The sequence below is a fragment of the Coregonus lavaretus genome (assembly GCF_964263955.1).
Source record: "Coregonus lavaretus genome assembly, contig: HAP1_SCAFFOLD_891, whole genome shotgun sequence".
In the NCBI taxonomy this organism is placed as follows: domain Eukaryota; kingdom Metazoa; phylum Chordata; class Actinopteri; order Salmoniformes; family Salmonidae; genus Coregonus; species Coregonus lavaretus.
In genome coordinates this window covers 167,456-178,066 of record NW_028165241.1, presented here as the reverse complement: position 1 = coordinate 178,066, position 10,611 = coordinate 167,456, and the positions used below count along the sequence as shown (strand labels likewise).

Here is a 10,611-nt window from a genome sequence, read left to right as displayed (position 1 = left end):
TCTACCTACAAAACAACATTTTATATGAAGATGTGGTTTGATTAAACTCTCCTTTTGTCTACAGATGCCTGTCATCTCACCCTGGACCCAAATACAGTGGAGGAGAAGCAGCATTATGAATACCATCCAGACAGATTTTACCATCTTCCCCAAGTTCTCTGCAGAGAAGGCTTATCTGGATCTCGTTATTACTGGGAGGTGGAGAATGATGGTGACCTGGCTGTCATTGGTGTGGTGTCCAAAGGAATGAAGAGGAAGGGAGAGGAGGATGACAGTAGGATTGGAACCAATAGGAAGTCCTGGGGTTTATTATGCTTTGAATATGACTTTTACCATCCTGGAGTCAACAGATCCATCCTTGGTCCTGTTTCTAACAGAGTTGGAGTGTATCTGGACTGGCCAGCTGGTACTTTGTCCTTCTATAGTGTGTCCTCCTCTGGTACACTGACACACCTTTACACAGAACACACCACATTCACTGAACCCCTCTATCCTGGGTTTGGGTTTTGGGGTTTTTCCTCCTCCTCCTCAGTGACCCTGTGTCAGATAGATGACCAACACATTCAAAGGTGAGTCATAGCAATGTTTCATCATGTGTTTTCCTCTGGAATCATTCCTGCAATTAGATTAGTAGTGGTGTGTTTTAGTGTGTTCTGTTGGACCTACAGACAGTTAGATTAGTAGTGGTGATGTGTTTTAATGTGTTCTGTTGGACCTACAGACAGTTAGATTAGTAGTGGTGGTGTGTTTTAATGTGTTCTGTTGGACCTACAGACAGTTAGATTAGTAGTAGTGGTTTGTTTTAATGTGTTCTGTTGGACCTACAGACAGTTAGATTAGTAGTAGTGGTGTGTTTTAATGTGTTCTGTTGGACCTACAGACAGTTAGATTAGTAGTAGTGGTGTGTTTTTAATGTGTTCTGTTGGACCTACAGACAGTTAGATTAGTAGTAGTGGTGTGTTTTAATGTGTTCTGTTGGACCTACAGACATTTAGATTAGTAGTAGTGGTGTGTTTTAATGTGTTCTGTTGGACCTACAGACAGTAACTCATGATACCGGGTGACATCACGTCTCTAGGGTCTTTCATCAAGATAAGCAATGTCACAATCAGTATTGACTTCATGGAAGTTGACATAGTGTTATGTCACATTTGGCAATGCACATAGTGTTCTGTCACCCTTTATACACCCTTTGTATTGCTTATGAAGACTGTATGAATGCTATATAAAGCCTTTATAAGTTGTATTTAGTTTAATCACAGTCTATCCATCTGCTTTCCCAACACCAGAGACCATGGTGGAGAGTGTTGTATCAAGCCTGGACCTGAGAAATGTGAGTGTTAACTGATAACTGTTTTTAAATCAAAATACTTTTAAAGCGTTCATTATACTTGAGTCCCAGGCAAGGAACACAATCATGATCTATTTGGTCAAAACAAACTTAAAGGTAGAGTCAGCAATATGATGTAGATGCACAAAGTAAACATCATAGTGGGTCAATTTCTACAACAACTAAGGGCGTTGGAGCGCGATGCTAAACTCCTCTGTTTTGGTCCCGTGGCTACCACGCTGTAAGAGTGAAGAGAACCCGTGCACCTGGGCAGATACTGTGTGAGAGAGAAGTCAGGCATCTTGCTCATCACAATATCTGCGGTGCTGCTCGTACAACATCATTTAGCTGACTCTACCTTTAAGCTCTCATCCTGGGATCTACCAGAAATCAGGTCCCCAACATCTCCAAAACATGGACCAGAACCATGTTGTTTCCTGCTTCCACAAACATTCATTAATATAACACTAATGTCAGATTATTGTATGATAATGAGTGTACATTCTGAGACTGTTGCTCACTTACATTCATTTTTATTACAAGTCTGTTTAATATTTATTAATTCATTATTACATGAGATTATCCGTTTTAAATAACAACTACTTTTGACTTCAGGGATTCCTCAGAGCTGTAAGACTTGTGACCATGTTGAGGTAAGTCATAATGTAAATTCTCACTTTTACATACCTTCAGGAGTCAGGCACAGTCTGAAAGCCAGGTGTGTACTGACCAACCATTCATACTGGGATATAGACAGTCCTGTGTTCTGCTTTAGTAATATAAACACAGTCTGAAAGCCAGGTGTGTACTGACCAACCATTCATACTGGGATATAGACAGTCCTGTGTTCTGCTTTAGTAATATAAACACAGTCTGAAAGCCAGGTGTGTACTGACCAACCATTCATACTGGGATATAGACAGTCCTGTGTTCTGCTTTAGTAATATAAACACAGTCTGAAAGCCAGGTGTGTACTGACCAACCATTCATACTGGGATATAGACAGTCCTGTGTTCTGCTTTAGTAATATAAACACAGTCTGAAAGCCAGGTGTGTACTGACCAACCATTCATACTGGGATATAGACAGTCCTGTGTTCTGCTTTAGTAATATAAACACAGTCTGAAAGCCAGGTGTGTACTGACCAACCATTCATACTGGGATATAGACAGTCCTGTGTTCTGCTTTAGTAATATAAACACAGTCTGAAAGCCAGGTGTGTACTGACCAACCATTCATACTGGGATCTAGACAGTCCTGTGTTCTGCTTGTAGGAATGCAGGATTTTAACTGCTGTCATATTTTGTCATTAGACAGTTTAATTGGATCAATCACCAGCATTCCATGTAACATTGAATAAATACATTAGATAAATTACTTTGTTCATTTAATGGGCCAGTTTCCCGGACAAAGATTAAGCCTAGTCTTGGACCTTAAATAACTTTCTATTGAAACTTCCATTGATCATGCTTTAAGTCCAGCACTAGACTCAATCTGTGTCCAGGAAACTGGCCCCATATGTATAACTGACATGCTTGTCCTTGTTCAGGACTCCACACACTGGCTTCCGATTGAACCCTTGACTTCCACTGTCCAGGAAGTGACAATGTTCAGGTAAAATAACTACTTTTAACATTAAATGCCACTTGCTAGTGTATTTCCCCATTACCTTTGGGAATAGGCTTCTAATCCAACCTCTCCATTTGACGATTGACCCTCTCTACCATATCTTGTTGTTGCCCTCAGTCACAGGACACCCAAAGGGCGTTATGAGTGCACAGTGTCTGGGCTCCGCTGGGTGTGTGACAGAGATGTCATTCTGAAGTATCACTTCAGGAACTGGGAACCCTACAGTCAACTTCTGAAAGACATGCAGTACGGACAAGGTGGTCCATTGCTGGACATCACTATGGAGTTAGGTGAACTGGAGGAAGTTCATCTGCCACACTTTGTCTGTTTAGGTAAAACCATATAGACATAGTATTCAGATAGACATTTCCATGTAACTGAGTTTCACTTCCTGAATGAATAAATGAATATTCTGAGAGTTTGAGTTTACTGTGATCTGATACTGCATATTCTTTGTGTTTTAGTTGGATGAATAATACAATATTTGTCTTTCTGTCTCCTTTTTATTGTGTTGTTCAGGGACCAAACCTTCCCTGAGGAATGAGATGAAGATTCTTCATGTAGAGGAACATGGAGTGTCTGTTGAGGAAGTGCATGAGGTCACCAGATTCCATGCTAAGATTCTCCATCCCAAGTTCTCAGCTATCGCTGTTATACTGAGCTATATCTTTTTTTGGAACGTAGCTGTCCACTGTGACGTGGTCCTCTATATGGCAGTAAAAAAGGCAACAGTAATTTCACGGCTGTACATGCTCCTCAGAAACTCCAGTCAGAAAGAGGTGAGGCACCATCATTGAAGTGACAACAGTATGTTGAAACTTACTAAATGAAAGCTGATAGTTTGTTGAAAATCTATAGATTACAAAGACAACATGCAGCTCTGTGAGAAATCTATTTCTGTCTCATTCATTTGAAGAGCCAGTAGACGGCACTCTTCTCTCTGTTCGAAGGAGAACCCAATGCCCCGGGGCAGTGAAGGGGACATTGCCCCGTGTAAGGTGCTGTCTTTCGCATGGGACGTTAAACATGTTTCCTGACTCTCTGTGGTCACTAAAGATCCCATGGCACTTATCATAAGAGTAGGGCTGTTAACCCCGGTGTCCTGGCTAAATTCACTATCTGGCCCTCATACCATCACGGCCACCTAATCATCCCCAACTTCCAATTGGCTCATTCATCCCCTTTCCCCTGTAACACTTCCCGATGTCGTTGCTGTAAAATAGACTCTCTTCTCAGTCAATTACCTGGTAAAATAAGGGTAAAATAAATAAAAAATAGTGTACACATTTTTTTGATGTTGACAAAAAAGGATTGCTCAGTGAGCTGCATGTTGTGTGAATTATTAGACTACATTGTTCAGACTGACTACTACACTGCTCATTTTGTAGGCTGTTCGGGACCGGGAGAAGAATCAGGTGTCCCAAGGATATTCAGAATTGGTCCTGTCAAGTCCAAAGGGGTCCTTAAAGCTGAACAGTTGGTTTGCAGTCAAGAATCCCCATTCCACTTCCATCAATCCAGAGGTGCAGTTTTAGCAGGCTGAGGACATGAATCTGTCATATTATATATTAATAACTGGAATATCATTCTATTTCTTTCTCTCTCTCTTTCTCTGTCTGTTGTCTCAATCGTTGCACCATATGACCTTCTACAGAAGATTCAGCTGTTACCTGCAGACACCACACCAAGCTGTTGTAAGATGATTATGAGAAACACAGGGGTTGACATTGAGATGGAGTTAATCGGGGATGATGAGAGGACAGTATGGAAATCAGTGGTATCAAAAGGTAAGAAATACTATACATGAACACTATGTCAATCATAAATGTCCTTTTCTTCCAGATGCTATTAAAATGTTTTTATGATGTTTTCTCTTGTTTGTCTTTTAGATGAATACAGCAAAGACTCTCATCCAATAGGTACGTTTGTTTTTGTGGACGAGGTTTATAAAACGGGTTATAGAGCGAACGTCTCTTCAAGTTGTGATGAAGGACACTGATGAAAGTCTTCATGAGTCATGTTCAGTGGGGTGATGAAGACCTTCATGAGTCATGTTCATTGGGGTGATGAAGGTCTTCATGAGTCATGTTCAGTGGGGTGATGAAGGTCTTCATGAGTCATGTTCAGTGGGGTGATGAAGGTCTTCATGAGTCATGTTCAGTGGGGTGATGAAGGTCTTCATGAGTCATGTTCAGTGGGGTGATGAAGGTCTTCATGAGTCATGTTCAGTGGGGTGATGAAGACCTTCATGAGTCATGTTCAGTGGTGTGTAATGCTACGGAACATTCAGACAGAAACCCAGTGCCTTGCAAAAGTATCTGCATCACATTTTATTGTGTTACAAAGCGGGATTAAAAGGGATTTAATTGTCATTTAATGTCAACAATCTACACAAAATACTCTAATGTCAAAGTGGAAGAATATTTATATATATATATATATATATATATTTAGATTGATAGAAATGAAATAGCTCCCTGAGTCAATACATGTTAGAAACACCTTGGCAGCCATTACAGCTGGGAGTCTTCTTGTCTAAGTCTCTAAGAGCTTTCCACACCTGGATTGTACAATATTAGCCCATTATTCTTTTCATAATAATCTTGCCATAGATTTAAGTCAAAATGGTAACTTGGCCACTCAGGAACATTCACTGTCTTCTTGGTAAGCAACTCCAGTGTAGATGTGGCCTTGTGTTGTAGGTTATTGTCCTGCTGAAAGGTGAATTCCTCTCCCAGTGTCTGGTGAAAAGTAGACTGAAGCAAGTTTTCCTCTGGGATTTAGTCTGTGCTTAGCTGTGTCTGGGTGGTTTAATACATCACCCACAGGATAATTATTAACTTGACCATTCTTAAAGAGATAATAAATGTCTGATTTGATACTGTTACCCATCTACCAATCACTGTCCTTCTTTATGAGGCTTTCAAAAAGATCCCTGGTCTTTGTATATAGTTGAATCTGTGCTTGAAATGCAATACTTGACTGAGGGACCTTCCAGATGTTAAATGTATGGGGGACAGGCCCACTTTGACATTAGAGGATTCTGAGTAGATTGTTGATAAAACATTAATAAGGGCATCTATTTTCAATGACTTCTCAATAAACCTAATAGGAAAAATGTGTTATTTCAATTTGTTATTTTAAATTGACTGACTTTAATTGGAATTGACCACAACCCTGGAGTCAGCTCTATACAATAAATGACTATCAGAGGAATGATAACTGGAGAGACTGGAAGATGTAGAAACAGCTGCTGTTAACCCTAAAGCCATATTAATTTAATTGACCCCCCCTTCAGCATTAACAGTCCCTGACATTCCTGCTGAGGAGTTTCTGAAGAAACACTGGGCTAAACTAATTCAGCGAACCAAAAACTCAATGCCAATAGCAGATGATCTGTGGTCAAAGAACATGATTGGTGAAGAAGAGCACTCCAGAATAACAGCTGAAACAACTGAACAGGACCGAATGAGAAAACTACTGAAAGCAGTCATCCCCAAAGGACCAGAAGTGACGGGAGCTTGTCTCAAAGCTCTCGTTGAACATGAAAACCATCTTGTTAAGGACTTGAGTGAATCTAGGTAAGACAGTTTTCATTGCTCCCTCCCTTGAATATGTGTAATGATTAAAATATAGGTCAAATAAAAACACAGCTACCATAGATCAAAGAGGAACTGTTTTTCCAGAATGGAAGCATGTTTTTGTGTTTCTGTCTGTAATAAATGACTGTTATCTTATTGTAGTTACATCATAGGACCATCATCACATCATTATCTCAGGTGGAACTCCTCCTTCTCCTCCATACTTTCTGATCTCTCTCTTCCCTTCTCCTCCATACTTTCTGATCTCTCTCTTCCCTTATCCTCCATACTTTCTGAACTCTCTCTTCCCTTCTCCTCCATACTTTCTGATCTCTCTCTTCCCTTCTCCTCCATACTTTCTGATCTCTCTCTTCCCTTCTCCTCCATACTTTCTGATCTCTCTCTTCCCTTCTCCTCCGTACTTTCTGATCTCTCTCTTCCCTTCTCCTCCATACTTTCTGACCTCTCTCTTCCCTTCTCCTCCATACTTTCTGATCTCTCTCTTCCCTTCTCCTCCATACTTTCTGATCTCTCTCTTCCCTTCTCCTCCATACTTTCTGATCTCTCTCTTCCCTTCTCCTCCATCCTCTTTCTTATAGAACCTAATCTGAAGACGCTGAGGCCTGTCTCCTAGTCTGTGGACTAAGACACTTCTTCACCTAATCTGAATATGCTACAGCATGAAGCTGGCTAGTCAAAGACACTTCTTCACCTCGTCAAGCCAGTGCTACAGCATGAAGCTGGCTAGACAAAGACACTTCTTCACCTCGTCAAGCCAGTGCTACAGCATGAAGCTGGCTAGTCAAAGACACTTCTTCACCTCGTCAAGCCAGTGCTACAGCATGAAGCTGGCTAGTCAAAGACACTTCTTCACCTCGTCAAGCCAGTGCTACAGCATGAAGCTGGCTAGACAAAGACACATCTTCACCTCGTCAAGCCAGTGCTACAGCATGAAGCTGGCTAGTCAAAGACACTTCTTCACCTCGTCAAGCCAGTGCTACAGCATGAAGCTGGCTAGACAAAGACACTTCTTCACCTCGTCAACCCAGTGCTACAGCATGAAGCTGGCTAGACAAAGACACTTCTTCACCTCGTCAAGCCAGTGCTACAGCATGAAGCTGGCTAGACAAAGACACTTCTTCACCTCGTGAAGCCAGTGCTACGGAATGAAGCTGGCTAGACAAAGACACTTCTTCACCTCGTCAAGCCAGTGCTACAGCATGAAGCTGGCTAGACAAAGACACTTCTTCACCTCGTGAAGCCAGTGCTACGGAATGAAGCTGGCTAGACAAAGACACTTCTTCACCTCGTCAAGCCAGTGCTACAGCATGAAGCTGGCTAGACAAAGACACACCACCACGTTGACATCTTGACCTTCCTTAGATCCTTTATGGGATTGCAACTCACTCTGTCTGAAGGAAGGAAGGGAGGAAATGGCCTCACTAAAGGGGATACCTGAGAGGGCAGAGAAGGCACGTGACATCATCGACATGGTGTTGAGAAAAGGAACTGAGTCATGTTCCAGGATGATAAACCTTCTTGGGAAGATGGACTCTCTGTCTTTGTACACAGCTTCAGATCTAAAGTTGTAGCCAACCCCTGGGTGTGGGGAGACCAGGCAGAATAGACAGGCAGGGTGGTTCAACATGGTCTTGGTGTCTGTTGCTTTAATTCAGGCTCCTAAAAATGTACAGAAAATGTCAACCAAACATGACCACTATAATAGCAATAAACTAACTAAAGGTCCAGCCACACAGCCTCTCTCCTTCTGCAGCCTCCTGGAGGTGTGGATCTTCTAGCAGGAGGATCAGTTAGTCCTTCACTAGGTACCTAGCTGGACCCCTATCTAGCAGGAGGGTCAGTTAGTCCTCCACTAGGTACCTAGCTGGACCCCTATCTAGCAGGAGGGTCAGTTAGTCCTTCACTAGGTACCTAGCTGGACCCCTATCTAGCAGGAGGGTCAGTTAGTCCTCCACTAGGTACCTAGCTGGACCCCTATCTAGCAGGAGGGTCAGTTAGTCCTCCACTAGGTACCTAGCTGGACCCCTATCTAGCAGGAGGGTCAGTTAGTCCTCCACTAGGTACCTAGCTGGACCCCTATCTAGCAGGAGGGTCAGTTAGTCCTCCACTAGGTACCTAGCTGGACCCCTATCTAGCAGGAGGGTCAGTTAGTCCTCCACTAGGTACCTAGCTGGACCCCTATCTAGCAGGAGGGTCAGTTAGTCCTCCACTAGGTACCTAGCTGGACCTCTATCTAGCAGGAGGGTCAGTTAGTCCTCCACTAGGTACCTAGCTGGACCCCTATCTAGCAGGAGGGTCAGTTAGTCCTCCACTAGGTACCTAGCTGGACCCCTATCTAGCAGGAGGGTCAGTTAGTCCTCCACTAGGTACCTAGCTGGACCCCTATCTAGCAGGAGGGTCAGTTAGTCCTCCACTAGGTACCTAGCTGGACCCCTATCTAGCAGGAGGATCAGTTAGTCCTCCACTAGGTACCTAGCTGGACCCCAATCTAGCAGGAGGGTCAGTTAGTCCTCCACTAGGTACCTAGCTGGACCCCTATCTAGCAGAACATGTTGATACAACTCTGTCTCTCTCACACCAACACACCTACCTACCTGATGTCTGTGTATTTTAAACTTTAGATTTTAAATTTCATTGTATACGCATTGTAAACATGTATTGTATACGCATTGTAAACATGTATTGTGATGTTATTGGAATTTACTTACTGTATTTGCATACTCACTGTGAATGTGTCCGGGAAAATGGCTCTGAGAATTTGGCATTCAACTTAAAACCACAGAAATGTATTTTATGAATATATTGTACAGTGTTGGCCTGATAGAGGTTAATGAGAGGGGCTGGATATCAACACAACCAGCTCAGTCTATCAGCAGTTTTCTCAGTGAGAGCACATTGACCATTGACAGACATAAGGAGCTGTTCAACCTCTCACCCCTTTACCAATGACTTGAGAGTGGCTGAAGGACATATAAGGAGCTGTTCAACCTCTCTCCCCTTTACCAATGACTTGAGAGTGGCTGAAGGACATATAAGGAGCTGTTCAACCTCTCACCCCTTTACCAATGACTTGAGAGTGGCTGAAGGACCAATCAGCCCCCATCTATACACAATGTTTTACTAAATGTTTTATAACGTTGTATTTTTCTATGTGTATCTACCTGCCCAGGGACTACAGCTAAATCTGGCACATTTACAGAAATGTTGATTGATGTGCAGTATCCCTGTCAAATACATGTTGTACATGTTTATTAAAAGGAATGTATTGTGACTTAGAATGTTGTTTAACAATATGGAAAAAAGCAATAAAGTCAACCGCCTTTATAGCACAAATAATATTATAGCACTGACATTTGTTAACAGCATTGAAAGTAATGATTACTAGACAGTTGTCATGGTAACAGCAGTAATACAAATAACATTATTTATGATGCTACTATTAATAATAATAATAATATTATAATAATCAATTTTAGAAAACACTCTAAAATCCCATTGTTAATTAGATTAGATGAGTTTATTAGTCACATGGAGAGGGACGCAAAATCTTGTGCTCTGGGCTCCAACAGCGCAGGTCAAAATAAATCAAATCAAATCAAGAGAAGTGAATGAGACAAGATAAAGATGATAATAATATGTAGACATTTACAACTGGATGGTGGAGGCAGGGTAAGAGTCTGTTGGGTGGTGTTGGGGGCAGGGTAAGAGTCTGTTGGGTGGTGGGGGCAGGGTAAGAGTCTGTTGGGTGGTGGTGGGGGCAGGTTAAGAGTCTGTTGGGTGGTGGGGGCAGGGTAAGAGTGTGTTGGGTGGTGGTGGGGGCAGAGTAAGAGTCTGTTGGGTGGTGGTGGGGGCAGGGTAAGAGTCTGTTGGGTGGTGGGGGCAGGGTAAGAGTCTGTTGGGTGGTGGGGGCAGGGTAAGAGTCCGTTGGGTGGTGGGGGCAGGGTAAGAGTCCGTTGGGTGGTGGGGGCAGGGTAAGAGTCTGTTGGGTGGTGTGGGCAGGGTAAGAGTCTGTTGGGGAATGGCCGGCAGGGATGTAGCTCAGTTGGTAGA

General features: G+C 42.6%; 1 protein-coding gene and 1 long non-coding RNA gene across 3 annotated transcripts; both read left to right on the top strand.

Moving 5' to 3' along the window:
* Positions 1 to 328: 328 nt before the first annotated feature.
* Positions 329 to 2,945, top strand: LOC311116086. 2 transcript variants are annotated; one of them, XR_014611364.1, is made up of 4 exons: positions 329 to 569; positions 1,290 to 1,333; positions 1,946 to 1,983; positions 2,880 to 2,945. It is a non-coding gene; the product is annotated as an uncharacterized lncRNA (long non-coding RNA). The 2 variants fall into 2 exon arrangements; XR_014611365.1 differs by lacking the exon at positions 329 to 569 and having other exon boundaries at positions 1,261 to 1,333.
* A 137-nt stretch (positions 2,946 to 3,082) lies between these two features.
* On the top strand, positions 3,083 to 9,908 carry LOC311116084 (NACHT, LRR and PYD domains-containing protein 1 homolog). The gene is made up of 7 exons (XM_084191215.1): positions 3,083 to 3,291; positions 3,479 to 3,738; positions 4,348 to 4,482; positions 4,614 to 4,746; positions 4,849 to 4,878; positions 6,258 to 6,540; positions 7,140 to 9,908. The coding sequence occupies exons 1-7, from the start codon at positions 3,201 to 3,203 to the stop codon at positions 7,144 to 7,146; spliced, it is 939 nt and encodes a 312-aa protein (XP_084047341.1). The 5' UTR covers positions 3,083 to 3,200; the 3' UTR covers positions 7,147 to 9,908.
* The last annotated feature ends 703 nt before the right edge of the window (positions 9,909 to 10,611 follow it).

What these genes read in the sequence shown, in the direction of transcription:
- LOC311116084 (XM_084191215.1), top strand. Translation starts at nt 3,201, where the DNA reads ATGCAGTACGGACAAGGTGGTCCATTGCTGGACATCACTATGGAGTTA. An exon ending in GCCACACTTTGTCTGTTTAG is followed by an intron (nt 3,292 to 3,478) that starts GTAAAACCATAT and finishes TGTGTTGTTCAG; the next exon opens with GGACCAAACCTTCCCTGAGG. An exon ending in CAAAGACTCTCATCCAATAG is followed by an intron (nt 4,879 to 6,257) that starts GTACGTTTGTTT and finishes CCCCCCCTTCAG; the next exon opens with CATTAACAGTCCCTGACATT.